Below are 21,879 nucleotides of genomic sequence, written 5' to 3'. Positions count from 1 at the left end.
ATTGACTAAAAGGATAAAGTGTTGCATGTTAATTTACGTAACGAAAATTATACAGTGAATGTTAGAGCAATAAATCATACTAAAATACAGACCGTATTGCTTAAAAGCTACAAGTGTTACATGTAAATTTACTTAATTAAAAGAACTTAGTCGTAATAAAACTCCATAATACACCATAATATATATACTATCAGATTTAATTAGTTATTCATGGATATCGTAAAATCTTCAGTATCTTCATAGATGTATTAATAATACAGAAGTGTTATAGTAACGTAACCATCAGTCCAGCATATCTATTGTCTTCCAAATGTATGACTATATGTGGTGGACACTTGGTTGTCAAAAGGTAAAAGACAGGTGATAGGAACCGACAAATCATATGCAAAACAGTACCATGATCATATGTCAGGTGAAGTAAAAAATGGTGGGGGATGGTTCGCTATAAGGACTGGGACTATTTAAAGTAAGTATATACAAAGGACCAACCAATGAAAGGCATTGCAACTATTGAACCACTACAGTTGTACTCAATGGTTGTAGATACTATTCTACATTCCTGTGTTTCCTCCATGTAGAATATTATCCTTCTCCCCCTCTTTCTGTCAATATCCCCATCTCTTTATTCTCCAACTCCTCTTCCCTCTTTTCCTTTTCCACCTACACATTGCCCCTCTCTATCTTCCACCTGCCTCCTGCACCTCCTTCCAGCTCTATGTCCTCTTCCTCCCTCTCTCCTCTTTCCCCTCAGCCTGTCCATCTCTACCTCTCCCACTCACTATCCTCCCACCTCTTTCTGTCCAGCTTCTTTTCTCCCCCATCTCTCTAACCATCTCGTCCTCTGCTCTCTCTCTCTGTGCATCTCCTCCTCCCCCTCTTTCTTTTTCACCTGGCCACTACCACTCTCTGTGTTCCACTTGTCTTCTATCTCTCCCCCACCTCACTCTCCTTCTATCCAGTTCCTCCTCCCCACCCTCTCTGTCCTACTCTCACCTTTATCTTTCTATCTCCTCCTACCCCTTTTTCTGTCCATCTCGGACTCTCTTCTCTCACTATCTACTCCTCTCCTCTCTCTCTCTCTGCTGAGGCATGTCCTTCTGCACATATATGACCTGGGATTCAATCTGATACTACCTGAAACATGCTTGTTGTGCATGTCAGCCTAGATGTTAGGTGTTACTAAACCTTTTCATCCCCATCACCACTCTTATGGGAACTAGGTGATTGATACCGCTGCAGTAGTTCATCCCAGTTAATAAGTAGTAGGTCTACCAAATTTGACTGAAATGAATTCAGTAGTTTAGGAGGAGATGTGGAACATACACAAACATACATATTTCCATTTTTGTGCATGTACATGACATGATTTAAATTTGTTGATATGTTGTTATGAAGACCACAACAACAACAAGGGACACTCTTCGCTAACAGTATCGATTATTTCTATTGTGGCTACAATGGCTTTCAGTCTGAAGACTACTTGACACACATGTACATAGATATTTATACTTTGAAAGTCTATTCATATCTGCGTAATTGCTATGACCAACATCTATTTGAGCATGCTAAGTGTAATCAAGCCATAGGGTCACTCCAGAATTTTCACCACCCATACTTCCCTCTACAACGAAATTAGTTATTTCTTAAAGCCTCAGAAATTTCTCATTAACCTGCACCTTTTTTAGTCAAGTTCTGCAATGAAGGTCTTTTGTCCACTTCTGTTTAGTGCGAATATAGCAGTTATTCAATCTACCCACCTTCTCTTCAGCATTCTCCTGAAGCACCACATTTCCAGGACGCCCATTCTCTTCTTGTTTGTACTGCCATGTTTAACACTTTCAGTGCTCTGCCAAATTCTTCTCGCAGTATCCTAATATACTGGGTATAGATACGCATATACTATGAAATTAAATATTCACTCACATAGTCGTTCTTCATAAGGGAAAGTAAAGGATCCATAGCATGTCTTCCAGGGAACTCTTCAGCTCTGATCGTGCTATAGTGAAGTGTTTAAAAAGTTCACCAAACAAATATCTTGAGGTATTCAAAACTTAACACTGGGAGACATTCAGTTAAATCGGAATGCGCCCGATGCTGAACTGAAAGTGGTCTTATTTCACATATCGCTCAAAATCAAAGCAAGAAACTTCTGCATCCATAGATACATATTTTCGGTGTGAAACGACCTTGGGGTCTTCTCCCATTCCCGTCTGCATAAAACTATCAGGGAAAGCTTGTCGTTGTCCATTGTGTGATGTACGTATTATCCTCTAATCCGTGTTAAGCTACTGTTTTTAATCAAGTGCGGCTCAGATACGACTCATGACTTCCCCCCCCCCCCCCCCCCCTCCCCGTTTAGTTTCAATTCCGATTCTGCCAGCACTTCTCTGATATTTATCAAACTTCACGTAAGATCTCCTGCACTCCTCGCTGGACTAATATCTCTTAGGACTGGATATCCCAAAAGACTTCGTCACAGGCTGACCTTTGCTTCTAGAATACATTTGAAGGCAAGTTTCGCCACACAATTTTGAACTATCGGGTAGTTTCGCAAACGCACACTCTCTGCTGCAAGACGACAGAACAATTCTTGAAACAATCCCAAGGCTACGGCTAAGCCATTTTTCCGCGGTTCTTCTTTCGTCCATTGAACTATTAGTCCCATCAACGAAGGAAAATGGAGGGGAATAAATCGTGTAGTCGCAAATTTTTATACAGTGATGGGAAGGAGAGTCATGAACAATGTACTAAAAATCCTGATAGATGTGAGCGATGGGATGGGGGGGTTAAAAGGTCACTTTTTTTATGTTTTTCTTGAATATCTCGAAAATCGCGACTTCTGGCGAAAATGTTTACCAGTTGAAAATTTAACTACATTACATTTCCTTTGAAAACGATCCCATTCATTTTTAACTAGGATCAACAGTTTCCGCTTTTCAGATGATAGAAAATTCGCATGTTATTAAAAATAGTCTTTTAATGGTATACAAATTAAGGTTTACTCTTAAATGAAGTAGGTTAAGAACAAGCGTTAAAGATGTATATTACGCCTAACAGCAGTAGAGTCGTATTACTGTATAAACTGCGTTCTGGGGAGAGTAATAAGGGGAAAGGGGAAGGAACACATTTTACATAAACGCTCACTTAACACCTGCAAATAAGCACTCATTTAATAAACAGAAAATAACTCCAGTGAAGTTATTTTGACCCACTCATGAAAAGAACTGCACAGGAAATTCTGGGGAGGCGGACCTACCTTCCCTCGCGCTTCTACACTCAACTCTCTCCCCCTTCCATCCTGTTACATTCTCAGAACGTAATTCATCCCTTAATGCGGCTCTACTGCAGTTAGACGTGGTATTCAAATTTACTATTTGCTTTTAACCCACTTCAGTTAACAAACGTTATTTTTATACCATTAAAACAATATTTTTAATAATGTGCCATTTTTTCATCTCTTAGCCCTAGCTAAGAAAAATGAATGGGGGCCTTTTTTTACAGGAAACTGAATGCTTTACTGGGAAACGTTTTCGCTAGGGGCCGCGATTTTCGAAAAACATAAAAAGTGACCTTTAAGCGCCTTTCTCCCAACGCTCATACCGAACTCATTAGGACTTTTTGTTTGTTGTTCATGACTCTCCCTCCTTCCACTATACAAAAATTTGCGGGTATACGATTTTTTTCCCTATTCGACCTTTTTTTGGTCTTCGATGACTGGGCTATATATGGTACCCATAAGTTTCTCGCCAGTGCTTTTTAATGAATGTGTTCCATTATTCAATCGTTTTTCGTTAACACTATTTTTTTTTGTCTTTGTGAATGTTGTTATTGCTTTTTAACAGAGAACTTTACTTTCTACTGTTCCAAAGATTCTTTCCAGGCGCTTCTGGCCTTCTTACATTCTCATTACATTTCCAGCCCAAATATTTTTGTTCTGTCTTACGTCATTCGCAGTGCTGCATTGGAGAACTGGTTTTTCACTTGGTACGATCAAAGATCCTTTTCAGGAGCTCCTCTTAGAACGCTGCTGAATTTTGTTCATCTGGACTTACGCATACTTATTTGACTACTTATTTGTGTTGAAGAAGACTGAAAGACTAAGACTCATATTTTGTGGTTTTGTCCAAATTACGTCTTTCTCAGTATGCCAGCAAGATTATAAAAATGGTCTACAAGCAGCTAATTGCACTGCGTTTCGGCTTATTTCACTTCTGTTGCATTCATAAAAGGTGTTTCCCCAAATGTGTGAAGTTTTCCTTTCGTCTGGAAGTCAGATCGTTGACTCTTAGAGGCACGCTCCATTGGTCGCATTATTGATACCAACATGTCGTTTTACCTTCCTCACTAACGTGTTATCTGTTTTTAATGTGATGTTTATGCGTATGCTATCTTTGTAAATGAGGTTTTTTTCATTTCCATTGATTAAGCCAACGTCGTCTAGAAGGACGAGAAGAGTCAGTATTACTGTGTCTACCTTTTTTGTCTGTATTGACAATTGTTTAATTTCCTGCTGCCGTGTCTAGCTGCAGCTTAAATAGTAGTAAAGATAACACGTTATGAAATAATGTGTCATTGGTTAACTAGAATCTTTCTGATTTCTGGTTTATTTTCTTTTTCTTAGAGTTGATTCATATCAGTTTTTTCTGGCTCTATAAAGTTTCTGATTTCAAAGTTATTGATTTCGAAAATTATTGTCTTTAATACAGCATTCATCACTCTCATTATTTCAATTACGTCTGTACTGTCGTACATTTATTTACGAATTTTCTTCTACAAAGAATGCAATTCGTTTATTGACGTTTCCTTTTTTCCATGTAATTCGTTTACTGACATTCCCTATTTTCCCCGATACCTGTGCTCATTAATGAGTATTGTCTTTTAACTGTATTTCACCTACCACCACTAATCCTCTTCTATACTTCATTTTAGATTGAATGAGTATCACGAAAAAGATTTGTTAGACCTTGAATTATATGCCTTCTATTGAAATAACTCATCTAATGATCGAAGTTTCGTTACTTAGAGGCTATGTGAAAGTGTTTACAAGTATTTTCCTTGCCCTTCTTTGATCTCTTTCAGTCTCATATAAATTTCCATAAACGCCAGAATTCATCAATTTTTTTTTCGTTTCCTTAGGTTTAGTACCGGAAATTTCAGGTGGTAGCGTCTACTAGAAATAAAAACTGTTTGTATCTTCCTTCTATAGTTTCAACTGGACTCGGTAATAATGTGGTTCAACGGGAATAATGTGGTTCAAATGTCCGTGCGAGACACTAAAGACGGAAGATCAGGCTTTAACAATCCGTCAACTCGAAGTCATATGAGATGGATTAGGTGAACAATCATCTAGGATTAATTATTTAGTGGGGATGACACCTTCAGCTGTATTTCATTTGCAGTCTGTTTTGGTGTTACATTATACTGTCTTCAGGCCCCTGAATGCAATAAACTTATCTTTTGTCATAACGGTAAAAATGCATTATCAAACTGTCTATTGTGACTTAAAATTCATCATACATTACAACCTTTTAAGCACCTTATTTTCAATAAATAAACTTTAAATTCATTTGATACTCTGAGTGCGAAACTTGAGCTGGTGATAGGATTAGGATCAGGCATTACAGGCATTAGATTTGACTCTTCTTAAAAGATAAGAAATGTGGTGTTTTATCTCTGCCCATGTCAACTTTACGTCTCAGAATTCAGCAGCGCAAAGTTGACAACACAGCGTAAGTTTGTTGATGATGCATTGTGTTTCAGACGCGTTCTTCTGGGTCGGCAACACGTCCAGACCTTCGCCTGACGGCTACATCGTACCATACCCAGATGACTACAAAGGCAGGTGAGTGCTGTCACCGGCGTACAAGTATGCTACTTTATTACGATAAAACACTGCTGTTGCTGACTGTAGAGATAGAGCCTACACGGCCTGAATCAAACTGCGACTTGTTTGGTTTCCGATATTTCTCGAAAATCGTTTAGTGGGGAGTTCGTTTGTATTTTGTTTTATCACTTGAAATAAAGAAACTGCAAATGTGAGGAAAACTATATATTCCGTTGGGGCAAAGTACACTGGCGCTCTGTTCGTGTTTCATTTCAGCCTTTACCGTGACCTCCTGAAGTGGAACCCTATACACTTGTAGAAATCTCATGTTGTTGCCATGACTTATGGAATGACCCTCGTAACTAATAACTACCTGCTGCTTTTAGACATCACTATGCCGAGATATCTCACTTCTGTACCCTTACTCAGGATTTGTTAGCATAACTAGTAACAAATTCCTGTTTTTAGATCTCACTATACCATAATATCTCACTTTTGTCCTCTTATTCATGGTTTTATTAACGTTTTTTATTCACCATATGCTTTCTTTCATTAGTTGCGTCCAAGCGATGAACGCTTTTGAACTTAGGAAGCACATCGTCTCCTCCCTATTTGTGCTCATTTGCTGTCATTATTATTATTATTATTATTATTATCAATGGTAGTTAATGATTAGTTTTGTTATTAATAGTTCCTAGTCCGTATTCTTAATCCACACGACCATGGAAGAATGCATAATGATATTTAAAACCATATTTTCATTTACATTACCGTTATTATTATTTTTGTCTTCTTATTTACCAACTAGGATCACGTAAAGCGTTCAGTTCCTTTTCGTTTTTGTTGTTTCCTGTTTTTCCAGCACAGCGGTATCTTTTCCCCCACATTGTTCTTTTCTTTCTTCTTAAAATGTTGTTCCCAATTTCTTATTTCTTCTTCCTTGAAAGCATTGCAGACTTAGAAATTTATTCTTGAAACTATTCCTTTCTCTTATTCTTTCATTTTTTTCTAATCCTTTTCATGTTTCCTTAACCCATACCACTGATGACTTCTATCTCCATAAATAGGATAAGTCCGGGAGAGTTGAAACACTTTTTTCAGAATAAAATTTGTGTTTTTCAGATTTTTTTACTACTGGCAGCATGTTAGTGTAGATTGTCACATAAACTTAAGTGGAATATATTTCTGAAGCACTGCCGCTTAAAATACAGGAGATAATAAAATGGAAACATACGTGAGTGGTCCATATCACCCACAGGTGTATGGGCGAGACGTGCCGATGTACTGGGAGAGATGGGCCATGCGAAAATGGCTGTACATGAAAAGAGTCAATTAAAATTCTATATTTTTGTTTATAATATGTTGTTAAGAATACAGGATCATACTATTAAATATTTTAGTCCAAAACAATTTCATCAGTTTAATATAAATCTTCATTTCACATTGGCGTTTCTAATCAGTTGTTGGTTTCGTTCAGGGATTATCCTGTCTTTTTCTCTCTGCAGCAGTTACACTTTTTACCAAATGTTGACCATCGTGAGAGGCACCACATAGAATCCAATCGTAATAGATTTCACCACACCCATTACATTCATCCTCATGACATTCATCAACATTATTTTCGTAATGTTCTACAACGTCTGCAACTGATGAACACAGAGAGCTATTTGCACTATTTTTCTTATTGGTCTTCTTCGGTCTGTTTTTGTCTTCACTAGTACTTCCCGTCGGTGATCTTTTTCTGTCTTTTTTCTATTTCCTTTCTTTTCTTATCCCTCTTTTCCCTCATAGTTTCAATATTTTCAGCAGAGTTAAGCCTTTTTGACACAGTTGGTGCCATCCTGTTAATATTCATGGTTTTATCAGTAGAAGGAATAAGTGGTATTTCTTCCAAAAATTTTGTGTTGCCTTGGGAGCAGTCGGTTTTGAGGCTGTAATCTTGAAATCTTTAGGTTTAGTAGGAGTGGAGTCTGAAGTTGTGTCAGTGAAGGAATTCAACTTGTGCAGATAACTCGGCTCTTTTGATGTTCTTGGGGTCAGTAGGTCTTTTATTGAGCTTTGAATTGGTGGTTAGTTGCCCTGTGTGTGACGTCTTGCTCTTCCATTTCTTGGCACAGACATATCTTTGGAAAAATAAGTATATTATGAGACTGCGACCGCCTTTATTGGAAATATTGCACATTGAAGGTAAAATTTAATTGTGCTCTATGTCTCTCAAATTAAAACAAGTGGTCCATCTCTCCCAAATACCACAGGTCCATCTCTTCCGATTGTCTGGACGAGATGAACCACCCCGACTTCTGTCTGTAGGCAGAAACCTTGGTGGTTATTTCAGGTTAGCTTCATGCCTACCCATTTGTCTAACTCGCTGTAAAAAAAGCTGCTTCAATATTGTGCAAACTAAGCCTTAATATTTAAGTGATATAACTACACGATATAGCTTTTCAGCTTGCCAGAACAGAGAATGTGATTTTTCTCCAGAACTAACACGAAAATGATAGCAACATTTCTACACCACGTTTGTTAACAAAAGAGCTTGCTCGCAAGCAGTGGGAGATGCTCTCAAGCGGCACATCTGTGAGATACGCCGCTGGTCCGTCGCACACAGTGGTCCAACTCTCCTGGACTTAGCCTGCAGGAATACTTGTTTCATTGGCCTCTTCTCATTCTTACGGTAGAGGTGTCCAAAGAAGATTAACCTTCGCTTTATCATTATGCCTGATATTTTCTCCGCATTTTCATAGATCTCTTGATTACTTCTTATTTTCCCACCATCTGTAGTTTGTGTCGCAGCCTTTATTTTTCCAATAATCCGTCTTCCATTGTTTCTGTTCTCTCTAGTTTATAATTCTAGATCTAGATGTACATCTACATCTGTATAGACACTCCGTAAGCCACCGCACGGTGCGTGGTGGAGGGTACTATGTACCAGTACCAGTCATTCCCTTCCCTGTTCCATTCGAAAATAGAGCGAGGGAAAACAACTATATATATGCCTGCAAACGAGCATCTACGTGATTACTCTGTAATCACAGTTAAGTTCCTGGCAGAGGGTTCGTTAAGCACACACATTCTGGTCTTACAACTGTGGTATAGAATTTTAGTTTTGTATTTTTAGATATGTATTTCTTGTTGTAAATATTTTTATCAGACCACTTGCTTTTTCCATTTCATTAACTTTTACCTTTTTGCAAATTTTTGTAGCCGCTTCTGCTTTAAAGTTGGTTAAAGATACACTACTGGCTACTGAAATTGCTACACCACGAAGATGATGTGCTACAGACGCGAAATTTAACCGACAGGAAGAAGATACTGTGATATGCAAATGATTAGCTTTTCAGAGCACTCACACAAGGCTGGTGCCGGTGGCGACACCTACAACGTGCTGACATGAGGAAAGTTTCCAACCGATTTCTCATACAAAAACAGCAGCTGACCGGCCTTGCCTAGTGACGCGTTGCTGTGATGCCTCGTGTAAGGATGAGAAATGCGTACCATCACGTTTCCGACTTTGATAAAGGTCGGATTGTAGCCTATCGCTATTGCGGTTTATCGTATCGCGACACTGCTGCTCGCGTTGGTCGAGATCCAATGACTGTTAGCAGATAGCTTGCTCGCCAGGTTTCGAGAGGGTGCGTTTCTGGATGAGGTATCGAATATATTGCTTCCCCCTACCTATACCTCCCGAGGAGATCACGAATGTAAAATTGGAGAGATTCGGGCGCGCACGGAGGCTTTCAGACAGTCGTTCTTCCCGCGAACCATACGCGACTGGAACAGAAAAGGGAGGTAATGACAGTGGCACGTAAAGTGCCCTCCGCCACACACCGTTGGGTGGCTTGCGGAGTATAAATGTAGATGTAAATGTAGATGAAAACATCTGCATGAAAAGCACTGAGAATAAATACAAAAGTTAAAAAAATGGCCTGAAGTACTTCTGGTATGCTAAAGTAAAACTGTGACCAAGACCAATATGCAGGCTATCTAGAACCAGTTACAACAATTTTGGGGTCAGCTCGCCTCAGGAGAGGATACAGCGGTTTTGTTACAGGGTTCCCAAACGACTGAGTGCCTGCAATCAAGGCAAGACGGGATGTAACGTCGTACCGATAACTGGGATCACACACCTAAATAACATCCCCCACCTCGTCAACCGGTGAAGTTTCATATTCTTTCCTTCTCCCCTTCTTGGTGCTCAGTCTTTCTGTCAGGCAATGTATTTTGCATTACAAGGCAGTTCCGGCACGTGGCCATTTCAAACGCAGATGTACAACGATGTCGTGCGTGTCATCATGTTTCAAAGCAATTCGTGTTATGTGGCAACAAAAATCTCCTCTGTGTATATGAGTATGATAGCCACCAGAAGCAGCACGAGCAGTTAGCACGAGAAAAATGGGTGCCTGAAACGTTCTGGTAGTTACCTTATTTGTAGAGAGGGGAAATTGGCTTTATTTTCTCCCAACCAATAATTATTATTATCACATACCCATTTCAAGAGGCGTCCCTTGGATTTAAGGCAAATAACGGAACTGCTAATCCGCTCCCTTATATATTCCCAATAGGGGCACCCTGCACCCCCTCCGCCCCCTTACCAACTCGCCTGCTGCTTGGCTGAAAAGTCCACAAACAGACCCGAACTTTTCGAATCTGTATGTACAGAACAGGGAATCAGTGATCATAAGGCCGTTGCAGCATCCCTGAATATGGAAGTTAATAGGAATATAAAAAAAGGGAGGAAGGTTTATCTGTTTAGCAAGAGTAATAGAAGGCAGATTTCAGACTACCTAACAGATCAAAACGAAAATTTCTGTTCCGACACTGACAATGTTGAGTGTTTATGGAAAAAGTTCAAGGCAATCGTAAAATGCGTTTTAGACAGGTACGTGCCGAGTAAAACTGTGAGGGACGGGAAAAACCCACCGTGGTACAACAACAAAGTTAGGAAACTACTGCGAAAGCAAAGAGAGCTCCACTCCAAGTTTAAACGCAGCCAAAACCTCTCAGACAAACTGAAGCTAAACGATGTCAAAGTTAGCGTAAGGAGGGCTATGCGTGAAGCGTTCATTGAATTCGAAAGTAAAATTCTATGTACCGACTTGACAGAAAATCCTAGGAAGTTCTGGTCTTACGTTAAATCAGTAAGTGGCTCGAAACAGCATATCCAGACACTACGGGATGATGATGGCATTGAAACAGAGGATGACACGCGTAAAGCTGAAATACTAAACACCTTTTTCCAAAGCTGTTTCACAGAGGAAGACCGCACTGCAGTTCCTTCTCTAAATCCTCGCACAAACGAAAAAATGGCTGACATCGAAATAAGTGTCCAAGGAATAGAAAAGCAACTGGAATCACTCAATAGAGGAAAGTCCACTGGACCTGACGGGATACCAATTCGATTCTACACAGAGTACGCGAAAGAACTTGCCCCCCTTCTAACAGCCGTGTACCGCAAGTCTCTAGAGGAACGGAGGGTTCCAAATGATTGGAAAAGAGCACAGATAGTCCCAGTCTTCAAGAAGGGTCGTCGAGCAGATGCGCAAAACTATAGACCTATATCTCTTACGTCGATCTCTTGTAGAATTTTAGAACATGTTTTTTGCTCGCGTATCATGTCATTTCTGGAAACCCAGAATCTACTATGTAGGAATCAACATGGATTCCGGAAACAGCGATCGTGTGAGACCCAACTCGCCTTATTTGTTCATGAGACCCAGAAAATATTAGATACAGGCTCCCAGGTAGATGCTATTTTTCTTGACTTCCGGAAGGCGTTCGATACAGTTCCGCACTGTCGCCTGATAAACAAAGTAAGAGCCTACGGAATATCAGACCAGCTGTGTGGCTGGATTGAAGAGTTTTTAGCAAACAGAACACAGCATGTTGTTATCAATGGAGAGACGTCTACAGACGTTAAAGTAACCTCTGGCGTCCCACAGGGGAGTGTTATGGGACCATTGCTTTTCACAATATATATAAATGACTTAGTAGATAGTGTCGGAAGTTCCATGCGGCTTTTCGCGTATGATGCTGTAGTATACAGAGAAGTTGCTGCATTAGAAAATTGTAGCGAAATACAGGAAGATCTGCAGCGGATAGGCACTTGGTGCAGGGAGTGGCAACTGACCCTTAACATAGACAAATGTAATGTATTGCGAATACATAGAAAGAAGGATCCTTTATTGTATGATTATATGATAGCGGAACAAACACTGGTAGCAGTTACTTCTGTAAAATATCTGGGAGTATGCGTACGGAACGATTTGAAGTGGAATGATCATATAAAACTAATTGTTGGTAAGGCGGGTACCAGGTTGAGATTCATTGGGAGAGTGCTTAGAAAATGTAGTCCATCAACAAAGGAGGTGGCTTACAAAACACTCGTTCGACCTATACTTGAGTATTGCTCATCAGTGTGGGATCCGTACCAGGTCGGGTTGACGGAGGGGATAGAGAAGATCCAAAGAAGAGCGGCGCGTTTCGTCACTGGGTTATTTGGTAACCGTGATAGCGTTACGGAGATGTTTAATAAACTCAAGTGGCAGACTCTGCAAGAGAGGCGCTCTGCATCGCGGTGTAGCTTGCTCGCCAGGTTTCGAGAGGGTGCGTTTCTGGATGAGGTATCGAATATATTGCTTCCCCCTACTTATACTTCCCGAGGAGATCACGAATGTAAAATTAGAGAGATTAGAGCGCGCACGGAGGCTTTCAGACAGTCGTTCTTCCCGCGAACCATACGCGACTGGATCAGGAAAGGGAGGTAATGACAGTGGCACGTAAAGTGCCCTCCGCCACACACCGTTGGGTGGCTTGCGGAGTATCAATGTAGATGTAGATGTAGATGTAGATGTAGAGTTCCTACAACAGCCCGCCATAACTAGCGACTGAAATGTATGAAATGATCAAAACAACTCTATTTTCCGCTGTGAAAATGTTAACACCTGGCGTCCCCATCGCCTCCATCATCATGTAAACAGCAAGATTAAAAGTTTCTCGTATGTGTGGGAACAAATTCCGGTTCCTACATAAAATAAATTGGTTTATAAATATAACATAAGCTTCATCATTGTACAGTTGCGTTCGAAAATGGCCAAACGTAGAAACTGGTTAGTGATGTAAAGTAAATATTGAACTGAAAATCCAGTGTGTTTCAACAAATTAAACTTCCCACGGTGGGCAGATTAATGCGACCCTCAGGAATACATTGAGAGCGTCGAACTGAATAAGAGGAAACTGTTAGAATATACTCCAAAAGAAATGCACCCTATTTTTGTCAAAATACAGTTTTCATTCTGTATGTGTGGAAGTTTTACAGTGTGTAGATACATCCTTCCAGCTTGTTTTCAAACTTAGTTCAACCTGTTCCCGTGAGTGGCGCCGTCACAGCATGTCTTCAAGATGGCTGCTACACTTGACGTTCGTCAGAAGCAATGTGCTGTCATAGAATTCCTGTACTGTGAAAACGATACAGTGGGAAACATCCACAGGAGCTTGAAAAAGGTATACGGAGATGTTGCTGTCGATCGCAGTACAGTTAGTCGGTGGGCAAGCAGGTTACGTGATGAAAGCGGGCACTCCAGACAATGTGCAGAGAGTTAGCGAATTGGTGACTGCTGACAGTCGCATCACAGTGAACGAATTGTCACGCTGCGTTGGGATAGGGGAAGGAAGTGTTTCCAGAATACTGAAAGTGTTGGAGATAGAAAAGGTTTGTGCCAGGTGGGTTCCCAGAATGTTGACAGGGGCCCACAAAGAAACAAGAAACACGGTATGCAGCGAACTTCTGGAACAGTACGAGAATGGTGGAGATAAATTTCTTGGAAGAATTGTGACAGGTGATGAAACATGGCTCCATCATTTTTCACCAGACAAGAAGAGGCAATCAATGGAGTGGCATCGTGCAAATTCACCCCCCCAAAAAAAAGTTCAGAATCACACCTTCTCCTGGAAAAGTTATGGCTACAGTGTTTTTCGATTCTGAAGGTGGTCCATTGATCGTGACCGGGCCAAATATCTCAATAAATAAGCGTCAAACGAAAAAACGCTAAAAAACGAAACTCGTCTAGCATCAAGGGGGAAACCAGATGTCTCTATGTTTGGCCCGCTAGGTGGCGCTGCCATAGGTCAAACGTATATCAATTGCGTTTTCTTAAATAGGAACCCCCATTTTTATTACATATTCGTGTAGTTCGTAAGGAAATATAAATGTTTTAGTTGGACCACTTTTTTCTCTTTGTGATAGATGGCGCTGTAATAGTCACAAACCGACGGCTCACAATTTTAGACGAACAGTTGGTAACAGGTAGGCTTTTTAAATTAAAATACAGAACGTAGGTACGTTTGAACATTTTATTTCCAATGTGATACATGTACCTTTGTGAACTTATCTTTTCTGAGTACGCATGCTTTTATAGCGTGATTACCTGTAAATACCACAATAATGCAATCAATGCTCAAAATGATGTCCGTCAACCTCAATGCATTTGCCAATACGTGTAACGACATTCCTCTCAACAGCGAGTAGTTCGCCTTCCGTAATGTTCGCACATGCATTGACAATGCGCTGATGCATGTTGTCAGGCGTTGTCGGTGGATCACTATAGCAAATATGCTTCAACTTTCCCCACAGAAAGACAGCCGGGGACGTCAGATCCGGTGAACGTGCGGGCCATGGTATGGTGCTTCGACGACCAATCCACCTGTCAAGAAATATGCTATTCAATACCGCTTCAATCGCACGCGAGCTATGTGCCGGTCATCCATCATGTTGGAAGTACATCGCCATTCTGTCATGCAGTGAAACATCTTGTAGTAACATCGGTAGAACATTACGCAGGAAATCAGCATACCATTTAGATTGCCATCGATAAAATGGGGGCATACCATTATCCTTCCTCCCATAATGCCGCACCATACATTAACCCGACAAGGTCGCTGATGTTCCAATTGTCGCAGCCATCGTGGATTTTCCGTTGCCCAACAGTGCAACTTATGCTGGTTTACGTTACCGCTGTTGGTGAATGACGCTTCGTTGCTAAATAGAACGCGTGCAAAAAATCTGTCATCGTCCCGTAATTTCACTTGTGCCCAGTGGCAGAACTGTACACGACGTTCAAAGTCGTCGCCATGCAATTCCTGGTGCATAGAAATATGGTACGGGTGCAGTCGATGTTGATGTAGCATTCTCAACACCGACGTTTTTGAGATTCTCGATTCTCGCGCAATTTGTCTGCTACTGATGTGAGGATTAGCCGCGACAGCAGCTAAAGCACCTACTTGGCCATCATCATTTGTTGCAGGTCGTGGTTGACGTTTCACACGTGGCTGTTTCCTTAAATAACGTAACTATCCGGCGAACGGTCCGGACGCTTAGATGATGTCGTCCAGGATACCGAGCAGCATACACAGCACACGCCCGTTGGGCATTTTGATCACAATAGCCGTATATCAACACGATATCGACCTTTTCCGCAAATGATAAACGGTCCATTTTATCACGAAGCAAATACCGTCCGCACTGGCGGAATGTTACGTAATACCACGTACTTATACGTTTGCGACTATTACAGCGCCATCTATCACAAAGCGAAAAAAGTGGTCCAACTAAAACATTCATATTTTTTTACGTAGTACACGAATTTGTAATAAAAAATGGGGGCTCCTATTTTAAAAAACGTTGATATCTGGTTGACCTATGGCAGCGCCATCTAGCGGGCCAACCATAGCGCCATCTGGTTTCCCCCTTGATGCTAGACGAGTTTCGTTCTACGTCGTTTTTCCGTTTGATGCTTATTTCGTGAGATATTTGGCCCGGTCACTATCAGTGGACCACCCTGTATAACATATGAAAAATGTAAAAGCGGATACGTGTATGAGGGAAATGCTCATGGCGAACGCGCTTTGACGTCTGAAGTTTTCTGATAAACAGCTCATGAACTATTTCCGTTTAAACTAGAGTCAGCCGGCCGAAGTGGCCGTGCGGTTAAAGGCGCTGCAGTCTGGAACCGCAAGACCGCTACGGTCGCAGGTTCGAATCCTGGCTCGGGCATGGATGTTTGTGATGTCCTTAGGTTAGTTAGGTTTAACTAGTTCTAAGTTCTAGGGGACTAATGACCTCAGCAGTTGAGTCCCATAGTGCTCAGAGCCAACTAGAGTCAGTTGCATGAAGTTCACCAGCTTGGGCGGAAATTTGTGTATTCTTAAGAGTGTATTGCCCAAAACCCAATTGGAAGCGAAGAAAAACTCGCGGTGTTGACGTAAATTTTACTCAAATTTCTTCCCTAATCAAGACATAAGGAAGAGTTACATAGAATACTTTGGAAAATTAATCTGGGAAATTGTTGTTGCTATTCACGATTTGAGCGTAAGATACAGCAGCTTTACTTGAAGGCACGTCTACTGAGTTCTGACCAAGTACCAAAGACGTACCGCTGGCTTCCGACGAGTACGATGGCTATGAGACACTTGGTGTATTGTAGTTCTGGGGTGGTTCAAGTTCTTGAGCTGGAGGATTGTGAATTGCTAGGAGAGATGCCTCAGTCTGCGAAATAACTTCAAATATTTTACCACTGATGTTGTAGGTGGTATATTTTTAGTTGCTTGGTACATCGACAAGAAGAAATGGTAGAGTGGGTCAATGGCACATTGAGTGTTCAATCTCTTGACGTTCAGGGGCTCTTTCCTTTGCCTTTTGTTCATGTTATACAATGAAATGTTGGATACTCGTAAGCTTGGGAGCATCAAGTCTCCTTTTTTTTTTTTTTTTTTTTTTTTTTGTCGTTCCTTATAACATCGCTACTTGATTAGCGAGGAAATGTCCAATTCTGTAGGACCCCCAGTTTGAGATGTAACTTACTTCCAATAACTTCCAGTTCGTTGTCCTCACTCTGAGACACCACCCCGCAGGAGCACGTATGGTGCTCGCGCAGTAAACTGCATCCCCGACTCCGCGCACTAGCAAGCACTGTGCTGTCCTGCCCTGCACCTCAATTTCCGCTGTTGTATTCACACCCGATCATCATCATCATCTTGGATAGTTTCCAGCCACTGGCTGGGTCTGTCGGGAACACAAGCCTCTCCATCGTGTTCTGTCTTTCCACCATTCCCCCTCTTCCACCTTCGTTCAGTTCTCTCCTCTTCTCGTCACACATTCCTTCACTCCCTTCACCCATCTATCTCTTGGTCTTCCCCTGGGCCTCTTCCCCTCCAGTTGCAGATCAAACATCCTCTTTGGAATTCTTCCCTCATCCATTCTCTTCATGTGTCCATACCACTGCAGTCTTGATTTTTCTATCCTGTCCTGTACTGGTTCCTCCTTTAGTCTTTCCCTCACATACACATTTCGCAATCTGTCTCGTCTTGTTACACTCAACCTGCTCCTCTGGAACTTCATTTCACTAGCCTGTATTCTACTTTTGTCGCTTTTGTGCATTACCCATGTCTCACTCCCGTATGCCAATACGGGGACAAAGTAGGTTCGGTATATAATTCCTTTGGATTTCTGTGGCACCTCCTTGCTCCAAATAAGCCCCCTAATGCATTTGAAGAACTGCCCTGCTTTTCTGCACCTTTCATTTATTTCCATTGCGTTTCCCCCCTTACTTTCAATTATGCTTCCCAGGTACTTGAAGTTCTCTACCACTTGTAGTTTTTCCCCTCCACAAGTTATATCCACATTTGGCCTATTCTTCTTCCTTGTTGTGACAATTATTTCACTTTTCTTTGCAGAGAAATGGATTCCATATTGTGCTGCCGTTGCCTCCCATACATCCAACTGCTCTTGCACCTCCTTCTCGCAATTTCCCCATAACATCAGGTCATCGGCAAAAAGCACTGCTTTCATTTTATGATCTCCAATTGCATCTGATACTTGCTGTAGGAGTTCATCCATAACAATAATAAACAATAAAGGCGAAAGTGCACTTCCCTGTCGCAGCCCATTTTCCAGCTTGAACCATGCAGTACGTTCCCTCCCCACTTTCACACAACTCTCACTTCCCTCATACATTTTTCTGACTTTTCGTGTTATCTCTTCATCTATCCCTTTTGCGTTCAGCACATCCCAGAGCTTGTCCCTATAGATACTGTCATACGCCTTCTCAATATCTAAAAAGGCCATGATTAAGTCCATCCCGTACTCATAGTGCCTCTCCTGCAGTTGCCTTACCGCAAATATGAGGTCCGTTGTTGATCTTCCCGGTCTGAAACCATACTGCTCCTCTTGCAGTCTACTTTCAATATTGCTTCTTATTCTCTTCTCCAGGATCTTTTCATAGATTTTTCCACAGTGGCAGTTCACACCCGATGAGTCACAAAAACCTGCGCAGCCCTGCATTGCCCTGTCGTGCGTAGGCTTCGTCCCTATGTACACCTTGCAGTTCCTGCCCCAAGTCGCAACGCGCTAGCAGACACAGAAGATCTTTGAGGCTGACAAGAGACTATCGTAGCGCACACGAACACGTCTGTGACAGGAGTCCGTGCCAAAGCAGACGCGTTTCAGCTCTGGATCTGTGAGTACCTTGTGCGCCCTGTACAGCGGTGTGTGCCCACTGTTTCAGAGAGCCTCCAATGCTGAAGGCTTACAACAACACGGACGTGATCCTGAGGCTGCCCGGGGGCAAGCGGATCCGCGACATCAAGTGGCTGAGCGTCTGGTGCCGGCGGTTCACGGTGAGTTTGTCTTTTGCTGCACTCAACACAGCAGCATCACTCATAGCTGTAGCGATTCTGCTCATATTTCGAGCGACTGTCCACACATACTTACAAGTAAACTTGCCCAAGGAATACACTTCGATTTCGATCGGCTTTGAGTATGTTGTAGTGTACAGCAAAACGAGAGACCCATACTTCTTTATATGTTCCCATACAGCTGGTTAAAGGGGTGAAACATCCCCTGAAAAAAAAACTGAATTTAATACCTCTGAATGAATACAGATGAAATGGATATAAAGAAAGTCAAATGAAAGTACGGTGATTTTTAATGTACGATACAGGGGTGCGTCCATATATATCCAGGAAGTCACTTTTTTCGAAATATCTCTCTATTCAGCATTTTTTTATTTGCCCGAACAGTTCTACAATTCCTCATTATTGTACAAATTTACAATAATATACAAACAACTTCAAATATAACATAATTAAATAAAGGCTGAAAATTGTTTCACACAATTAAGAGAATACATAGTTCCAGAATGAGATTTTCACTCTGCAGCGGAGTGTGCGCTGATATGAAACTTCCTGGCAGATTAAAAGTGTATGTGGGACCGAGACTCGAACTCGGGACCTTTGCCTTTAGCGGGCAAGTGCTCTACCAACTGAGCTACCCAAGCACGACTCACGCCCCCTCCCCACAGCTTTACTTCCGCCAGTACCTCGTCTCCTACTTTCCATACTCCACAGAAGCTCTCCTGCTGTAGGAAACGAGGTACTAGCGGAAGTAAAGCTGTGGGGAGGGGGCGTGAATCGTGCTTGGGTAGCTCAGTTGGTAGAGCACTTGCCCGCTAAAGGCAAAGGTCCCGAGTTCGAGTCTCGGTCCCGCATACAGTTTTAATCTGCCAGAAGTTTCATATCAGCGCACACTCCGCTGCAGAGTAAAAATCTCATTCTGAAAACATCCCCCATGCTGTGGCTAGGCCATGTCTCCGCAATATCCTTTCTTCCAGGAGTGCTAGCTAGTTCTGCAAGGTTCGCAGGAGAGCTTCTGTGAAGTTTGGAAAGTAGGAGACGAGGTACTGGCGGAAGTAAATCTGTGGGGACGGGGCGTGAGTCGTGCTTGGGTAGCTCAGTGGTGGAGCACTTGTCCGCGAAAGGGAGAGGTCCCGAGTTTGAGTCTCGGTCCGGCACACAGTTTTAACTGCCAGGAAGTTTCAATATATAGCTGCTACTCACCATACAGCAGAGGTGCTGAGTCGCAGATAGGCTCAACAAAACGACTATCGATAAGTGAGCTTTCGGCCAACATGGCCTTTGACGAAAATAGACAACACACACACACACACACACACACACACACACACACATTCACGCAAACGCGACTCAAAAATACTACCGCATTTCTGGCAGCTATTTTCGACAAAGACCTTGTTGGCTGAAAGCTCACTTTCCGACAAGTTTGTGTGGTGCCTATCTGCGACTTATCACCTCTGCTATATGGTGAGTAGCAACCATCCTTTTCATAATTCTGTTACATTCCATCCTGGATTTTTCATTGTTATGTATGTAACGACAGAAGTAGAATATACATAAACAACACAACGTGCGGGATTACGCACCGCAATACAGAGATATTTCTAGCTTATTTTTTACAAACACGTCTTTGAAATAGCACTTCATCGTACATTATTGAGTTTGGTAGTAACGATGCTATACGTTACATATTGCTGTTAGTCAAATATCGAAATGAAAAACAAAATAGTTTGGGGTAGGGGTTTTCTAAGAAATGACATTTTCGACAAATGTGAGTGTACCGTTGTAACGCACTTTAAAAACCATGGCGACTTTATGCGAAGTTTTCTTTTTTTTCACATGTGTAACAATTGCAACGGTACTGATTCAAATACATTAAACTCATTTCTTTTTAAGGGGGTGTTTCACCCGCTTCACGGCCGTATGGGCACGTGTAAAAAATGTGTGTCTCTTATTGTGCTCTACACTACAAAATGTTCAAAGCCGATCAAAATCGTAAATGTATCCCTTGGGTAGGTTTACTTCTTATATGTAAAAAATGCTACTCTAGTACGACGAGCTTTTCAGTGTATCTAGTGGATTGTCAACTGTGTTTTTGTGTTTGTTCATGAGTTGTTGGCTTCATGTACGCCACCTCACACTGTACAACTACAATTGCCTGGGTCACTCTTTTTGGCCTTTGATTTACGCATTGGTCCAACACTAACAAGGTCGCTCTCTGATGCAGTCGAAACTTCGCAGGATGGTAGAAGGATGAAAATAAAGGGACACCTGTTTTGGCTTAATTGTCAACACGCAATGGCTTCCGACAAAATGACGGTCAAAGTTTCTTTAGGTAGCTGGTATACAGAGCTTTTGTTGATGTTGGACACTGTCCATTCCGTTCAACTGCTCTTCCACGTCCTTTGCTGTCTCTGACAGAATTACAATGTCATCGGCGAACCTCAAAGTTTTTTATTTCTTCTCCACAGATTTTAATGTCTATTCCGACTTTTCTTTTGTTTCCTTTACTGCTTGCTCAATATACAGATTGAATAACATCAGGGAGAGGCTACAACCCTGTCTCACTCCCTTCCTAACCACTGCTTCCCTGTCATGTCCCTCGACTCCTATAACTGCCATCTGGTTTGTGTACAATTTGTAAACAGCCTTTCGCTCCCTGTATTTTACCCCTGCCACCTTCAGAATTTGAAAGAGAGTATTCCAGTCAACATTGTCAAAAGCTTTCTCTAACTCTACAAATGCTAGAAACGTAGGTTTGCCTTTCCTTAATCTTTCTTCTAAGATAAGTTGTAAGGTCAGTATTGCCCCACGTGTTCCAGTATTTCTACGGAATCCAAACTGATCTTCCCCGAGGTCGGCTTCTACCAGTTTTTCCATTCGTCTATAAAGAACTCGTGTTAGTCTTTTGCAGCCGTAACTTATTAAACTGATAGTTCGGTAATTTTCACATCTGTCAACACCTGCTTTGTTTGGGATATCCCCCACGATACCAATTATCCAGTCGTGATCTTTACTTGTAATAGATCCTAAGTTCATGGCAGCGAAGAGGGTGTAATGAATTTATCTGGTTCCAAGGTTCGAAATGTGGATTTCTTATAGAGATCAGCAAATACGATTTCAGAAGGATTACGTAGCAGATACGAAATCAGCAAGAAATCAGCAACGTCGCGCTGTTGCTAAAAACATGGCTTAAGTACAGCAAAAACCGAATTTATAAAATATCTGTTTTCGTTTGGGTCAAAGAATCTGTTGCAACGTGTCGCAATCTACTTTGCTTCGGTATTCGATAAGCCACTACTTAAACTGTATCTCACAACGCAGTGTGGACTGATTTGAAACTTCCTCGCAGGTTAAAACTGGGTGTTGGA

General features: G+C 41.7%; 1 protein-coding gene across 1 annotated transcript in view; it reads left to right on the top strand.

Annotated features, from left to right (window-relative positions):
- LOC124787789 (protein Skeletor, isoforms B/C) overlaps positions 1-21,879 on the top strand; it is a 694,854-nt gene that overhangs the window by 442,992 nt on the left and 229,983 nt on the right. Inside the window, exons 3-4 of the mRNA XM_047254691.1 lie at positions 5,761-5,842; positions 18,382-18,493. Coding sequence (XP_047110647.1) covers positions 5,761-5,842; positions 18,382-18,493 — 194 coding nt within the window. The remainder of the gene's footprint in view (positions 1-5,760; positions 5,843-18,381; positions 18,494-21,879) is intronic.

The sequence above is a fragment of the Schistocerca piceifrons genome, chromosome 3 (assembly GCF_021461385.2).
Source record: "Schistocerca piceifrons isolate TAMUIC-IGC-003096 chromosome 3, iqSchPice1.1, whole genome shotgun sequence".
Classification (NCBI taxonomy): domain Eukaryota; kingdom Metazoa; phylum Arthropoda; class Insecta; order Orthoptera; family Acrididae; genus Schistocerca; species Schistocerca piceifrons.
Note: the sequence above shows the minus strand (reverse complement) of the source record. Positions and strands in the feature narration are given on the sequence as shown.